Source organism: Hippocampus comes, unplaced genomic scaffold, assembly GCF_001891065.2.
Source record: "Hippocampus comes isolate QL1 unplaced genomic scaffold, H_comes_QL1_v1.1 scaffold118, whole genome shotgun sequence".
NCBI lineage: Eukaryota > Metazoa > Chordata > Actinopteri > Syngnathiformes > Syngnathidae > Hippocampus > Hippocampus comes.
In genome coordinates this window covers 459,659-476,982 of record NW_017805461.1, presented here as the reverse complement: position 1 = coordinate 476,982, position 17,324 = coordinate 459,659, and the positions used below count along the sequence as shown (strand labels likewise).

The window sequence follows — 17,324 nt, the reverse complement described above, 5'->3', positions numbered from 1 at the left end:
CCGATTGGACTGGCTTGACAGAAAAGTCACTGTAAAGGTTAAAATTGGTTCCAAGTTCGACGAAGTTACCGAAGCTCTTGGACAATTTTTGAAGAAACCAGACGTAGCAGGCAAAGCTTATTGTGTGTATTGTAGTGACTTAATTAACTATGGCTCCCGTGGATGCGTGGCACTGACAGATCATGCAACAAAAGTGAAAAAACATGCCGACAAAATCGCCATTCGACGGAGCAATTATTCTTTGGGATCGGCATTTTTCAAACAAACTTCGTCAGCGGATACAACTAAAGACGTTACGCGCTGGGGTACTTACTTTGGCTGAACCAAGCAACGAAATCTGCTCCACTGACGCCCCTCGCCGATAGACAGGTACACTCCGATGTATATACTTTTTTATTCAAATATACGAGGATGATATTTTCAATTTTATTTGGTATGCATTTGTAGCAACAGCATGATAACATTTATTTGTTTTTATTTGCGTTTTATATTCATATTGATAATTCACGTTTTGTCTTGGATAATAAAGCACGGTTATGCATAATAAAATGTATGCATAATAAATATTCACTATCACTGTATGAGGTAAGAATCAACAGCTTTTTATCACATTTACACAACACTTTATGAATACAAGTTATGAACAAATCTTAAATATGGCAGGGAATGTGTTTACTTTTTTAGTTTTGATTTTGAGCAGCAAATTTGGAGTTACATATTGGTGCTCACCAGGAATGCATAGGCAAAATTGCACAAATTTTCACTTGAAAGAATAGTGGCGATCTTGGGATTTTTTTTCTGTTCAATTTTCAAACAGTGTGTAAATTTAATACACTTCATCTTCAGCATGTTTAGTGTCACTTTTGTAAGTAACCACGCCCCGTCCAGACCACGCCCCCGACCAGACCACGCCCCGCCCAGGCCACGCCCCTTCCGCTTTTTTCATCACTCGCCATTGCCATCTATGGGTTTGAGGAATGTAAGACAATGGGACCGTACCAAATTTAATTCTACAGCGCAATGGCAAAACAAACTCCTTTAAAAAAAAGTATAAACTCATGGAGCATTGTATTTGTGTTTGTGTCTGTTTGCCCATTGTCCCCGAGTAACGCTGCTAAAAAATTTGTGGCCCCGTCCAGCATTGAATTTCCCCACAGAGGTTCAACATGCTGCCCACCATGTTTCGTGCAGGCTCCCAGTAAGTTGACAACGTTGAGATGAGGACCCAGGTGACTCATAATCTTCAGCTCTGACATCAGGGCTTGAGTCTCACTCTTTCTGGCTGTTGCTGAATGAAGGCAGAAAATAAGTGACATTTCAGCTTCAGATTTGGGGACAGCACGGTGAAAGCACACACCGATTCAGTGGCTTCTTGGCCGAAAGTCAAATTGGGCTGGCAAGCAAACTCAAGGTCGGTCGAGAGCAGCCGCTCTGCGGGGGACGACACATTGTGCGCATGATACTTTCTACTGTGCATCTTACATTTAAGCATTTTCACGGCCACTTTTGTGCAGGATTGGGAATGAGCGAGACCATATGCAGTGGCTTCGACCACCCTGCCGAAAGCTCCCGATCCGAGAGTGCGACCTGAAACACAAAGAAAGGATCACTGTGACCAACACTCAACTTGAAATGCAACCCATCTCGTCTTGTGAGTTGAAGACCTATCTAAAGACACTAGAATGTCGAGAAATTGTTGGCAAACTGTCTAGAATCCATATTATAGGCCCACGACCATATTACATATCATTATCAGTTCATATCATGCACTAAGCAAACACAGCATAAAAAGTACGCTGATTCTGAAATGGTGACCATGGACAATAATCATCTTGCAAAATTAACACAAATGTTGGAGAAAACAAGAAAATGCCACACAGGAAGGCCGGGGACCAGAATCAAGCCCATGAACTCAAGCCTAAGTTATTATTATTATTATCCATCCACTCATTCATTTTCCCATCCGCTTTCTCCTCACAAGGGTAGCGGGGGCTGCTGGAGCCTATCGCAGCCGTCTTCGGGCAGTAGGCGGGGTACACCCTGAACTGGTTGCTAGCCAATCGCAGGGCACATAGACGAAAAACCATTCGCACTTGCAATCACACCTAGGGACAATTGTTTGAGTGTTCAATTAGCCTGCCGTGCATGTTTTGGGAATGTGGGAGGAAACCGGAATACCCGGAGAAAGCCCACGCAGGCCCGGGGAGAACATGCAAACTCCACACAGGAAGGCCAGAGTCGGGATCGAACCCACGACCTCTGCACTGTGAGGTCGCCCCTTTATTGTTGTTGTTATTATTATTATTATTATTATGAGCAGTAGGAGGAATATTATTATAATTAATATTATTAATTTCAAATAAAGACTACTATTATTATATCTCAAGTGTTCTTTACTCCTATTTTGTTTTGTGGTGGATGGTTGTAAAAATGTTATTGATTAATTGAAAATGACAACGCAGCGCATTTCCTGAAATTATTCTCATTTTAGCTACACTTAAAAACGCCTTTTATCGGATTTCAACATACACTTTCAATTGGAGTACGAACTAAATGAGTGTGAAAATGTGTGATTAGTAAATTTTGGTATCATATAAAATCACCTTCAAGTCTAATTTAGGAGTAAAAGCAGATGCGACAGAACCAGCCTCTGCGTGTGGAGGACTCACCCAGCACCAGGTTGTCTCTGGGCATCTCCCAGGTGAGGTCATAGGGCAAGTGGATGGGGTCCACGTAGATGTACTCGTGACCGTCCTGACTCACAGACTCGATCACCTTCCAGCGGATCTCGTAACGAGGTTTCTGACCACGCACATATGCGTACAAACGGTCGTGTGACTTTGCTGTGACATGTGACTCTGGCACAGGATGTCGCTTGAGGTTGCGTCTGTCTCACCTTCCTCCACACGGCGATGAGGATGATGATGGACAGGATGATGATGACCACTAAGGCGAGGACTGCTGCCAGGACTGCCACCTGGGAGAAGAGCGCTGCAACGCACGACATGAACACAAGCCCCGATGGAGTCTGTAAATTTTTTGTAACTCTTATTGAAAGTAAAGGAGCTGAGTTCACTTATTTTTTTTCGTTTACACAATACTTCTACTTAAGGACAGAGTGAGCATGTTAGAAATTATGGAAAGCTAAGGAATGTTAGTGTAAGAAAGAAATATGATGACGTACAGTATTTAAGCACCAGATATTTATGACTCTGAGTCCAATATCAGGTCAGGTCTTACTATTTGATGAGGCTGAAACATAAACTTTGCTTCAATTCATCTTTCGTACTGATGCTTTTAGCAACAAGCTGACAAATCTTTGTTTAGCTCCCCCTCATTTTACCGCATGTTTTGTTTTCCTGAATTTATTATGGAAAAGTAAGCGAAGCTGCGTTTATCAAAGTGACGTAAAAAAAGTCTCCAAGAGAGTACAGTACTATACAGGAGGCATCACATTTCTTGTTGTAATGACCATTTACAGGAATCATTTTAACATTACAAAACAGTAAATAGTAGGACACATTCCGTAAGTGCATTAGCGATGAGATTATTTAGGGATATTTCACTCTAAGTGCGGCACAGTCGCACACGTTTACATGACTGAATTGTTTGTTGTTCATGAAAATTAATGGTGTGTATGATTAATTCCTGGGAATTCATTGCTTGCAATACAGTTATAAATACCAATCCGTTTTTACATATGTCTTAACCTTATTAGGTTGGCAAGTGAGGTGCTGGTCACCGGCCACTTGTAGGGATTTCAACCTGGAACTCCTGAATGTGAGGCAGACTTGCTAACCACTCCCACAGGGCCAGTTGAAATTACGAAAACAAGCACCCACTACATCACTTGCTTCTTCAAGACACTTACTGCTGGACACCAGTTTGACATCTCTTCTGTCCACCTTCCCCGGCTGGTTGCTGGTCTCGCAACGAACTGTGACCTGCTGCGGCTTGTGGAAGGTCAGGCGGCTCCACACCTGACTGGTTTTACGGCTCTCGCTGCGGGTGATGTTGGTGTGGATGCTCAGCGCCTCTGCTTCTGGTTCCAGCGGTTGCCATATTGTGGTCTTGTTATCGCACCTACGGAATAACATGAGCTCACATTGGATGCCAAAGCACCTGCTTTGCTCCCTCGTGGTCATCGTTTAGTGGCTTACTTTAGCATGCTGTTGCAACTGTACCAGTGTATGGTCGGGGTCGGGACGCCCTCAGCTATACAGGTCACAAGGTGTCTCTTCCCAGGAAGGTGGTGGTCAGTCAGATCTTTAATCTGAGAGGGAACTACATACACGCACGCAGACATAGGCACAGATTTGGTCATCTTGACTATTTGTAGCATTTCTCTAGGCTGCACTGGTCGCATTGTGTGTGGATAATTTTTTATCCAGTCACATTTCAGCCTCCATGTTCTGCTACGTCAATCAAATCTTCCTCACTTCCTCACCTCACTTGACTTTAACTATATTCACAATGGGGCTTTTTCTTTCACTAAACAGATTCCAAATTTGTCCTCACGGGGCCAGTACGTGGGCCCTCAATAATGTCAGCATTTTTCCATCCTCTCATTAGTTTGTCAGAGCAAAACTTATTCCAGCCATTTTAAGACTAGCAAACACTTCTTGAGCCATCTGCATAGATTAATACCATCAATAAAATTGGCCAACAGCAAATTTTAATCAGAGATGGCTGCATGTGTGTTTACTTTATTTTCGTTTTTGTAGACATTTTCTTTTTTTGTTGTTCTTAAGTCTGTCCTATAAAATACGGATTTTAGCATGCTTAGTCATTTTCGCTATGATGTTTCAAAAAAAAAAAAATCCCACCCATTACTGAACCCAACCCTTCATAAATACTACTAAATATATTAAAATATAACAAATCACTTGTGCATCATTCTTTCACTATTATTATTGTTATGTATACCTGATGTGCTAGAAAAAAAAGGAGGGTAGATTTTGAATCAGCACAACAACAAAACAAAAAAAATCCAAAAAAGTTTACTTGCATCTCTGATTTTAAAATTGTGTAAAGATGTCTTGGCCAGTGTGATCAGCATTTTTGGTGAGTTTGGTATTTGATTTCATATTAGTCTATCTGTTACGTTAGATGAATATTGATTCTGGACTTTCCTGTTCATTGCAGACTGGCAAAAACAGGCAATTGCCCTGGGTCCCGAGATTTCATGCCTCCAAACATGTCATAAAAATGGATTAACTGAAGTTTTCTTTGATTCAGAGCAATTATTATTGTTCTAGTTTTACTTTGCCAACTTCTCTTCCTATGCAATGGATTATTTCCAATGGCCTTTTTCAAGAATCTCACCTTGAACTTCCAGGTCAAAAGTCACTTCTTTAGTGTCATCTCCATTGGTGACCCGAGCTGTGTAGAGTCCTCTCTGCTCCGGCCTCACCCGTACCAACGTGAGGATACTGACATATCTGAGTGGAATGCATAATAATCTTAACAGGACGATTTAGTAAGAACCTTGTCTCCTAACTAACTAGGTGATCTTTGATCAGTGTTGCAATGGTGAAATAATTTTATTCCTCCCCCACAAATATGAAGATAAGCACTGACTATATCCCAGTAATGCAGTGCTCTCTACTGGTTACAATGTGAAGTGTGGGCATCAAGTGTCAGTTGGTATAAGTCACTTAGATGATAGATAATAGGTGATGTGACACATAAAAATGGTAACACTTGAGATTTGGTACTCACCCGGGGATTAGCAACCTCAAAGGTATTACCCTATACTACTGTTAAGTCTACCATTACTTTATAAAATTTTAAGTCTTGGTTCATTGCCATTGTCTTGGCCACAATCAAAGCTATAACAGCCACAATATTAGAACTGCACTCTCTGAGCTACTGCCTCTGACAATTGCTCGCTTTCCTTTTGTTTTAGATCGATTGATAATCTCACAAATGATTTCAATGCTGTTCTGTTAAATGCCCTCGACTCCATAGCACCATTAAAATTTCAAATTCGTCCGAAGAGGCTTACTCTGTGGTTTACAGATGAAACCCGCACACTTAAACAATCATGTAGGGAGCTTTAGCTCAAATAGCGTGCAATTAAACTTGAAGTCTTAAATCAGGCATCGTGCAATAGCTTCCTGAAATACAAAGAAGCTCTCGTTTTAGCCAAAACTAATCATTTCTCCAGAATAATCGGTGTATTTTTTCACACAGTGGCAATGCTAATACAACTGCAGCGACCTCTGATAGCTGCTCCCATTCAGCACACGACTTAAAGCAATTTTTTACTCAGATTCAGCTCATTCGGGGCGATTTTAAGTCTGATAATTGGCTGACAACCCTCTGAGAATTTTTTTTTTTTAAATCTCTGAAAAGCGGTTAGTGCTGCAAAACGGCCAAATTGCTTGCTCGACTCGAATCCTGGTTAAACTCGTTAAAGAATTGTTAACTATCTCAAGACCTTCACCATCCTACCATTTCACCATCAGTGATCCATTTTTGTTGTTTTCTTCTCATCTACCTTTGATTATACAGTATCCAATTTCTACTTTAATTATTTTATGTCACTAGATGTCAGTAGGTACAATTAAACTGTGTATACTGTATACCTGCTGCTATACAGGGAACAAAATAAGACATGGCTTGCACACAGTGGGTAAGTGAGAAAGTGAGTAAATTAAGAAGATCATCATCATAATATGCTTTATATCTGTACTTTTTGTGAAAGTTTTGTTTGGTGTTGTGCCATGTTTCTTTTTGCCTCAAAAAAAGTTGGGAAGTAATCAAATGTGGTCACATTTCCCGTACGCAAATGCCAAAGGTTGTTTGCAATCAGATTCATTTAATTCTATGCAATTTTGGCCTTAACTATTAATTGAGTGTTGAAAAAAATACATATTTTTGGACTTTTTCATGTTTTGTCTGCTGTTCCTCACCAATTCCATCAATTACTGAATCCCTTTCCTGATTACCAAGACTTTTGTTTATGGTTCCTGTGTTATGGTTGTGGGGTGAGCCCCACCAATCTACAAAGGATATTGTGTCTCATTCTGCCTTATCTTCTGTTGACTGACAAGAACTAGATGTCTCTGGAGGCTCTTCTTCCAAGGAAGCTCAAGCTATAATTGCTTAAATGTCTAAGTGTCGCTTAATGGTTGTGGTCCTACCTGATCTCGTGCTCTTGTCTGTTCATGATGATTTTGTCTCCTTTGATGGCAGTGCCATCTTTGCTCCAGCTGACCTGAGGGGAAGGGTAGGCCTCCACCTCCACCTTCAGCTCAACGTTCTCCTGCAGCCGGGCCCAAATGTGTTGATTCTCAGCCGGATATAAGGCCACGAAGCCTCGTTCTGAGGGAAGGCGTTTCCAAAATAATTATCCACACTGTTTAAAAGTTGAAGTTATTCATTCAGACTTAAATTAGTACCTCGAGTCTATTTAGCTGACTTCCATGGGTGTAAAGACTGAGATAGGATATACAGTACACCACCTTTCTTTTCCATGGAAAAAAATAAACAGAACTGGCAGCACCATGGCGCATGGATGTTCGAGTTATTTGAAGATTTCATAAACATGGCACACCTCACTGCAGATAGAATAAGCAACCACTAAACCCCACAAGGTGGGAACACTATAAAATTGAATGCAGTGGGTCTTGAGGAGCTCCTGACACAGGACCTAAAAGCCCCGACACACTGAACGCTGCAGCAGAAAGCCAATAGACTGGACTAGCGCAAAAAAGAAAAAAAAAAAAGAATCAGATTGCCCTAGTTGCTCAAAGTATTTTGATACAACCAGAGGAAGCGGGCCAAAGTGTGTGAGAATGTTTACATTTCAAAGGATGTCAGCATTATTCAGTGACTGTATTCGAGCATTTCCACGACAGACTCTTTACGCTTGGCTTTTTCCATTCACAGGGTAAATATAGGAAGGTATTATTGTAAAAGGCAACATTTTTAATACACTAATACTGCTTGTGTGTTTTGTTTTGTTTTTTTGGGGGGAGGGGTGGTATTATTATTATCATTATTAAACAATAAGCGAAAAATAACAATAAAAACAAAACAAAATAAACAAAATCAAGTTAAATACAAAGAAAGAAAAATACATTACATCACTGATGTTATACTGTTTCTCATATCATCACTATAAATGGCAAATATTTCGTTTCCAAAAAGTGCCCTTTAAAAATGTGAGATGTTTTTATCACATTCATGTTTACTTGGAGTCAGCTTTTCTTTTTAAATGTTTCGTATACGGTATATGCTCCCATGTGTAATGCCGTGTTTTTGAAGGGCATGAATACAGTCTCAAAAGTTCATTTCACACTTTCACTTTTTCAGTAACCTAAATAAATACAGTAGATATTAATTTATTCTAAAAGAAACTTGCTCCTTGGCTTAACTTGCACAACCTTCACATAATAAGCAGTCTCCTTGGTGAGTGAACCACAATAACAATCTGTCCTGAGTGAGTTTATTGCGTGCGAGCGTGCGTGTCTGACCGAGCACTGTGATGTTGACACTGGCGTCGGCCGTTTGGTCCTGAACCTGCTCATGAGCATGGCAGACATAGTTTCCGCTGTGGGCCAGCGTGGCATGAGGGATGATGAGGTAGGACCTCATGTTCATGGCTGACAGGACATCTGTTAGCTGTTCCACATCAGCAGCCTGGAGGAGACATTTTAGTCGCTCAGTTGTTAAACGGCAGCACCCAAGGGGTCACTCTCACTGAGTATGGGGAATATTGGCATCAAAGATTATGATATATCACAGGTCTAATATTTTTAGGTTGCAACAGTGTGCAAAAGTACTTGCAATCTGTACTTGAGTAGATGCACAGATACTAGAGTACAAAGAGGGGTAAAAAGTAGGATGATCTGGTTCCAAATGGAGGGGGTAAAAGTCAACTACATATACCTAAAAACAGTACTTCAGTACTGCAACAGGATAGCAGATGTGTCACGAAGGTGTGTTTCCACATCTTGATACGATTTGGGTTTGGGTTATGAGGTCTCGAGAGTGATGACCGCGAGAGGGAATGATGAACAAAAACCCCTTCTGCTCCCCTCCTACTCACCACCGTGTTGGGGACGTCCCATGAAAAAAAGACCAGCTGTGCTCCGTGCACGGTGCAGTTGACTGTTAGCGGCTCGCCCTGCTTCAGCACCGTCTGTGATGCGTTGATGTAGGCGTCGATAGCCTCTGGGACTGAGGAGGGAAGTGACGATAACAGAACATCAGATAAAACTGCACTAAATGTTAGATGATGAAAATAGTCAAGATAAAGTCAAAGAAAACTCAGGATCATACTGTTAAATTGTGATTGTCACTGAAGTATATTTATTATGGTCTGATTGTGTGTGTATATGTTGCATATCACAATCAGCAATGGTGGTATGCAGTGTTATTATCAAACTCAGTTGGAAATTAGAAGTCATGGACAAGGCAGCAGAGTGGCCGACTGGTTGGCTCATCCGTCTCACTTTAAGTACAGATGTACAGGGTTCGAATCCTGGCTCCGGCCTTCCTGTGTGGAGTTTGCATGTTCTCCCTGTGCCTGCGTGGGTTTTCTCTGGGTACTCCAGTTTCTTCCCACATTCCCAAAACATGCATGGTAGGTTGAATGAATGCTCTAAAATTGTCCCTGGTTGTGATTGTGAGTGTGAATAGTTGTTCAGCTGTGTGCACCCTGTGATTGGCTGGCAACCCTTTCAGGGTGTAGCTTGCATACTACCCGAATGCACTGGGTATAGGCTCCAGGACGCCTGTGACCCATCGTGAGGAAAAGCGGTTTGGAGAATGGATGGATGGATGGAGTTGAGAATGGACTGTATCATCACGGTGTTGTGGAATCATGAGGATATTGCAGTGCGTGTGGAAGCGAGTTAATAACTGTGCTTCAAATTCTGTTCACCCACCGAAGATACTGAGAACGTTGAAAGCCTGGGACTCTTTCACCTCTCCGTTCATCTTTCCGCGACACACATATGTTCTGTCTTCTAGGGCTGCAGTGTACCCCTCACTAGGGACATAGAGCCCCTTGACTGGGAGGTCAGTGTCCTTCTCATAGAGGGAGACGTTGATTTTGGGGTTGGTGACCACACATGGAATGGTGGTCAGCTCACTGGTCTTTGTCAGCATGCCGTGAGCGCTCTCAACAAACCATACCTGGGGGTCTGCGGGCAGAAAGAGTCACAGTGTTGGATTCGCTCAAACAAACAGATTCAGCAAGGAATCAAACAATAGTTTCCCCACACTGTGTCGACAGTAACATTTGCTTAAACAGGTCGAAAGTCCAAACCTGGGACGAAGACATCCACCTCCTTCCTTTCTCCATTGTGTCGGTCAATGCATTGATACACCCCAGTGTGCTTCCAGCTTACGTTCCACAGGCTCAAGGAGCTGGATTTGATGCCATCCTGTACAATTTGGTAGCTCTGAACACCATTTTGGCCCTGTTCTACTTGGAAATAAGGAACGTCATCCCTCTTGAACTCCCAGGCAGTCTCCCCCGAGCTCGAACAGGTGAGCGTGATCGAGGAGCCCGTGGGTAGGATAAGCTGGCCGTCATGTGGCGTGACCTCCAGGCAGCTCACGTTGGCGCGGAGAAACAGAAGAACTGCGGTTGACACAATGAGGGAGGTGTCAGGTTGGAGGTCAAGGAGACCAAAGTGGATTGCCGTGGGGTCAGAGGTTAAATCAACACGACATGCTAGATCCCGTTCTGCCTTACGATGTTGACAGATAAGAGTTGTGCGGTGAGGAGATGATGACGCCTCGTCAATGACAGATGTATTGAAATGGGAAAAGGTCAGCTGGGATGCATCCGTCGCGTTTTACATCAATCACACGTGCACACATACACACATTCTTGGACAATTCTAATTGAAACCAAGGGAAAAATACGGCGTCATAAGAGCGTTTAATGTTGGAGAGATATTCAAGTAAATATGCTGAAACCAACTGAAATCCTTTTGGCAACGTTGTTCACATTCATTTCCATACAGGGCAAGTGGCGATGAATGTTCAGACTTAAAATACAGATAAAGAAGAAAAGAAGGTGATGCCATTGTTGTGTGAAATAAGATTTTGACATTCAGTAAAATCTGCAGGAATAACGGTTTTTATTCATTTTATTTTTTAATTGTCCTTTTCCAAGTTGAGGCTGTTGGTTTCCAACTTCCCATTTTCCTGAATGCAGCATCTTTGTCATGAATATAAGAAATTCAAAAGCATGTTGGCTAAAGTTGAAACAAGTCATCATGGATTCTTTTTTTTTCTCCATTGGAATTCTGCATTTGGTTGACACTTAAATCTGGCAATCTGGTTTACGTGAATAAAACTTAGTTGGATTCTGGAGAGTTTGACCCTTAACACAAGATGCAAAAGATTTGACAGACATAATGGACTGTATCAACTGCATACTAATTGTTATCATTTAGAATGCCGTTAGTTATTATTCACTCATTCACTGAAAAAAAATGGTTGATGTTTTAAACGTACTCAATTTTGTTTCATCATGTGGCTGCACAAAATAAAATTATCTGGGTTCAGATACATTTTTTAAGTAGATATCAAGGCTACCAGATATACATTTTAATTAGGTGTACAGTCTACGAAAAAAAATGTATCTGGATCCAGATAGTTTTCTTTGGTGCAATCACTCGTCAAAATAAAATAGAGTAAATTCAACAAGAGATTTTTTTCAGTGTGCATTTGTACATTTTCTTTTTCTTTTGTTTTTTCTGACAAGCCTACCCCTGTTTACTCTGGTTGAGAGGCTTTGATACACATTCACAACTATGGACAATTTAAGTCTACAATAAGCAAACATGTATGATTTGGGGATGTGGGACGAGATTTGAATAAACAGAGAGAACTCACACAAATAAATGGTGAAAAGGCAAACAAAATATTTAACAGAGATTTGAACCCACATCTCATGACAATGAGGCGGACGTGCATAGCGTACTTCCTCGAAAATTTCAATGTTGCTCAATGTAAGTGATTGGAAAAATATGAAGTTGAGTCTTCTGTTGTGATTGGTGTTGCGATGCTCTGCGTCTGTTTGGGTTCCCCGGCGGTCCGGTGACAAAGCTTTCATTTTTCTGTGTTCTCACCTGTGACTGCCAAACGGAGGGTGAAGATGGTCTGACTCCTCATAGTGGAGCAGCTCATTTTCTGCAAGCAAACAGATACGATCTTTGAATTCAATACTCTTCATTGTGTGTGTACACAATCACAAATCACCTCAGACGCAACTTCAACTGACGCCTACAGAAACTCCTAGGCAGATGCAGGTCAAATCTTATTTGAAGAAAAAAAAATTGCTTTGTCCATTAAGTATTCATTTAAAATAACAAAAGCAGCAGGAAAATCTGGTTTGTGTTCACCCCAATTAGCATACAACAGTTAACCTCGTTGCATGCGCCTTTGACCTCCTATCGTGATGGATGGATTTTGGCCCTCACGAAATCCATTAGGCTGAGTTCGGTTTGAGCTGTGTGTCAAAGCGATCTGCTTTCAATCAGAGAACAGAGACGATGAAGAAAACTCCCCAATATATTTGTTGCCCTGTGTCGATTTGATGTTTTGGAAGTGTCTGTCTGTCGCTGGTGGTGTTTGATGCCTCGCTGCGCCAGAACAGAGCGCCAATGTCTGTCTCCGTTTTCTTTTCGGCTCACCGGAGTTTTGACCACCAACAAAGTGGTCACTGTGTGCATCTTTGCAACGTGCGCACTGGCAACAATGCTTGCGTCCAAGCTACTCTAGCGCCACGCTGAGCCATTAGTTGGTGAGGCTGTCAACAAAAGGGGGATTGAGGGCATTCACATAAGCAGTTGACGCAGGAGCGACCTGAAAAGCTTTTGCAGTACTTGGACATGAACATCATGTTCTGGACTCACAAGCTCAATTCATGAATTGGACCCTGTCTTTGGGCTATTGAGGTGATTCATGATGACCACCATCATCCCCCCAGCTTGGAGTACTCAAAGTGCAAAGTCAGAGGACTGAGGGGGAAAAAAAAAGGGGAGGTTTGTTGATGTGTTTGGACTCAAGGCCTGCAGACCATAGATGTCTGGAAACAGTTAAGGATGCATCACTGCTAACATGTGCGCAGGAGGGTGGGAAAGAGAGAGAGGGCGGAAGCGAAGGAGGGACCCAATGGAAAAAAAACTTGTGAAATCTATCAAAACATCTAATTCACTTGTGTGATATATGAACCATTAAACGTGATTTCAATGAGATAGTTTTCCATTGGAGTTTTTCTTTCCATCTTTATGATTAAAACCAACAGCTGAACTATTTCTAACTTAATAACATTTCCAACATTACTTCAATTGTAAAGGGCAATAAATACCCATACACGATTTAAGCGGAAACTTTATTCACATCATCAGAAATTCCCAAATCCTGTTCGTATTCACATTGACATCACTAACTAAACGTGATTTAAAAACTGGAAAATTGTTAAAGGGAAAGTCAACCCAAAAATATTCTTGACAATAAGTTCTATGCAACCCTTACTAGTCTCAACACGGCATTCTGATTCATATTGCATTAGTGGAATATGAATCAAGCAGTAAAATCCGCTTTCAGTTGTCTCAGGGGGCAGCCATTTTGCAATGTTCTGTCAAGTGAAAATGACATCACAGTTAGACTAGCAGGGCTGCATAGAACCCATTGTAAACATTTTGGGATGGACGTCCCCTTTAAGTATTTTTTTTTCATTGGGACAGTGCACATTAATCAACACAAGAATAAACAGTGTAAATGTGCCGGACTTAGCATAAATGCTAGTTTTCAGCCATAGTCCCAAGGCAGGTTTCTTAACACAAACATAACAAACATCCATCCATCCATTTTCCGATCTGCTTTATCCTCACAAAGTTCGCGGGGGGTGCTGGAGCCTTTCCCAGCTGTCTTCGGGCAGTAGGCGGGGTTGCCAGCCAGTTGCAGATAACAGAAACAGTTGACATAAAATAACAAAATAATATAACACAACACATACCATAAAACACTGACAGTCATGCAATCTTAACCATTTTTCCTGCATCCGCTTTGTTGTTTGAAGCAGTTCTAGATGAAAGAGGAGAGAATCAAACAGTCCTTTCACCGGTGGATCAGAGACATCATGCTCAAAATGTGCACACATCTGCTTCAAGCTAAGGTTGAAAGTAAACAAGAAGCTGTAGCGTCCAGTGATTAAAAAAAAAAAAAGATTGGTTCACTCCTCCTGTCCCATGTAAATCCATTCAATTCCAAGCAGAGACTCTCAATTCCAAATACGTATCCACGCTCAGCGCCGACACTCCTCTCTCCTCATCCTCAGCTCCACAAGCCATCCATCCAACCGCACCAGCGCAAACTGTCCAACAACGGCGATATCGTCGCGAAACAAAACGGGGCTGTGAAAAACGCTGCCCATTACAGGCGCAAAAAACAAGCACCCCGGGACTTTCCAGCGGCGACAGTCAAATAGCGCCAACATTCCTCTCAATGAAAATCAGTGATGGTACATGTGTGCTGCCAAGAAGGCACAACTACCAAGCGCAGATTCTTCTCTTTTGATGAATGTCGTGGCCAAAAACGTTGAAAACAGTCCACATCGGGTCCACACCGTGTGACAAAACAAAAGACAAAAACAACAACAACAAAAAAAAGCAAAGCTCTTGAAGAGCACTTGCTGTCTGCTGCCTACTAGGGCGCCATCTTTGGATGATACAAATTGATTTAAAATGCTTGGATTAAAAGCAACTCATGAAGCATTTTAAATTGAATGCATATTATATAACAGCGGAGGAAATATTTTTCAGGCTGTGAGGTAGGACTCCAACACTTGACCCAGGGCCAAAAGACAGTTCCAAAAACACTGCTTAATAAACCAGCTGGGTTGGGTATTTGGGCATCAAGCAAAGGCAACAGTACCAAAAACAAGGACAAGATCAAAAATTAAAACACAATCAAAGCTGATGATGAGTCATTGGCAAAAACAGGAAAAGGCTAAAACTCAAGAATGAGGTCAGTTTACTGACAACAAGGCAGAAAGAATTAGACAAGAGCTTACATACGTGAGAATATCAAGGATGACAAGGTACAGGTGAGGAAGGCGCAATCAGGAGCAAGTGAGCGCAAGGCAGGGAGGAGGGGCAGGACACACACACACACACACACACACACACACACACACACACACACACACACATTCGCGATAATTCAAAATCTATGATGGCATACCTGCCTGTTAATGCCAGTCTGATTTGAAATGATTTCTTTTTAGAATTCTCTACAAATGCATGAATAAATAAAATCAAATCAAGCATGTCAGTGAAAAGTTCAACTCATTATCTCATGTTGATGAGAGTTTAAACACGCACTCCCATTTTAAGTTCAAAACCAAAAAATTTGAATAATTAGTTTGCCAGAGGTCAATATCTTGTCAATGTTTCAAAGTCGTGTTTTTTTTTTTTTTTTTTTTTTTTTTTTTTTTAACTAGTTGCCTTTGGCACATCCGCTCTCGAAAATGAAGAGCTCTTGTGCTGGTCGAAAAACATGACTGGTCTATTTCCTGTCCCGCCTGCTGCTTCTAATAAAAATAGGTGAAAGGCAAGGCAAGGCAAGTTTATTTGCATAGCACATTTTATGACAGTTCAAAGTGCTTCACATAAAAACACAGAAGGAGAAAAAAAGAAATAACAAAAATCGCAATAAAATCATGTAAAATAATTAGATAAAGTGAAAACAAGCATCAGTCTTGATGAATTAAAAGACAAAATGAGAGAATAAAGGACAGATTCATGAGACTGCTGCTATAAACAAGAGTGTTTTCAGCCCTGATTTAAATAAACTGACAGTTTGTGCAGACCTCAGGTATTCGGCGAGTTTGTTCCGCAGCTGTGGGGAATAGTAACAAAATGCTGCTTCACTTTGTTTGGTTCTGGTTTTGTGAACACACAAGAGACCTGTCCCAGATGAACTGAGGGGTCTGGATACTTCATAGGGTACTTGTACATCTTGTGTGTATTTTGGTGCAAGACCATTCAGAGATTTACAGACCAGCAGCAAGCTTTTTAAAGCTATTCTTTGACTCACTGAAGCCAGTGTAGCGATTTGAAGACAGGTGTGATGTATTCCAGTTTTCTGGTGTTTGTAAGGACTCTGCCAGTAGCATTTTGAATCAGCTGCGAATGCCTGGTTGATTTTTTTTTTTTTTTTAATAAGACCTATAAAGACACCATTACAGTAATTTAGCCTACTGAAAATAAAAGCATGAACTTGTTTTTTCTGTGTCTGGTTGAGACAGAAAACCCTTAATCCAGCTGTTTTTCAGATGGTAATAGGTATTTAGTCGTGGCTTTTAATTGGTCGTTAAAATTCAGGTCTGAGTCAACAAAGCAAGATTTCTAGCTTGGTTTGTAGTTTTCACAGACATACAGTTAAGGTGAGTCCTGATTTTGGACCTTTCATTTTTGGGGCCAAAAACAATGGTTCCGGACTGAGCTGGAGAAAATGCTGAAATTTAAAGTTGTGTGTCATCTGCATGTATGACAAGAGATGTTGTGATGCTCCATAATCTGAGCAAGGGGAGCATGTAGATATTAAATAGAAATGGTCCAAAAATGAATCCTAGTGGAACCCCGCATGTGACCTTTGTTCACTCAGACTCATGAATGCCAATTAAGACAAATTATTGTCTATCTTGCAAGTAGTATTTGAACCAATTTAACACAGTGCCATTAAGTCCCACCCACTGTCAAGCAGACAGTCAAATGCTTCACATGCAGCACTGAGATCTAGCAGGATCGGTGTTTTTGAAGGCATCATTATTCAGGTGTGTGCCATTTCAGAGATTATTGTAGTAGTGTTGTTTCAGTGGTGTGGTCAAAATCCAGACTGAAATGCATTCAAGAGATTGTTTTGAATCATAAAGCTGTGAACCTGTTAAAAAATAGCCCTTTCAATTTTTTTTTTCCAAAAGATTTGGTGTTACCTGTAGTTACTTATTGTTGAAGCATCAAGAATAAGGCTTTTTGGGGAAGGGGAAACTAATTGAAGAGAAATATTCACTAGGTGTAATACATTTTGTGTTATGCAATCCAAAACATGTTTAAAAAATTGTTAAGGCAGCATAACATGCAGTGGCGGGCCGTGCATTTCAACCTTAGGCCTTCAGTGACGTCACATACAAACACAATATAGGCTCGTCAAGCAGCACTTAATTTCAGGAGCATTTAAAACCATCAAGTATGCATTCACAATTAAGAGCAGGAAACTAAATTTACAGATAGTCAAAAATAAAAAGATGATTTAAAAATACGAAATAAAATGCCACCCAAATTACG

The 17,324-nt window shown here is 41.1% G+C and overlaps 1 protein-coding gene across 1 annotated transcript in view; it reads right to left on the bottom strand.

Annotated features, from left to right (window-relative positions):
- pdgfrb (platelet-derived growth factor receptor, beta polypeptide) overlaps nucleotides 1-17,324 on the bottom strand; it is a 42,511-nt gene that overhangs the window by 14,223 nt on the left and 10,964 nt on the right. The window contains exons 2-14 of the mRNA XM_019874789.1: nucleotides 12,102-12,162; nucleotides 10,283-10,600; nucleotides 9,900-10,157; nucleotides 9,059-9,189; nucleotides 8,484-8,649; nucleotides 7,149-7,329; nucleotides 5,326-5,441; nucleotides 4,161-4,284; nucleotides 3,872-4,083; nucleotides 2,897-2,991; nucleotides 2,670-2,802; nucleotides 1,483-1,587; nucleotides 1,178-1,288 (exon numbers count right to left, since the gene is read on the bottom strand). Of these exons, the coding sequence (XP_019730348.1) occupies nucleotides 1,178-1,288; nucleotides 1,483-1,587; nucleotides 2,670-2,802; nucleotides 2,897-2,991; nucleotides 3,872-4,083; nucleotides 4,161-4,284; nucleotides 5,326-5,441; nucleotides 7,149-7,329; nucleotides 8,484-8,649; nucleotides 9,059-9,189; nucleotides 9,900-10,157; nucleotides 10,283-10,600; nucleotides 12,102-12,159 (2,008 nt within the window). The 5' untranslated portion in view covers nucleotides 12,160-12,162. The remainder of the gene's footprint in view (nucleotides 1-1,177; nucleotides 1,289-1,482; nucleotides 1,588-2,669; nucleotides 2,803-2,896; nucleotides 2,992-3,871; nucleotides 4,084-4,160; nucleotides 4,285-5,325; nucleotides 5,442-7,148; nucleotides 7,330-8,483; nucleotides 8,650-9,058; nucleotides 9,190-9,899; nucleotides 10,158-10,282; nucleotides 10,601-12,101; nucleotides 12,163-17,324) is intronic.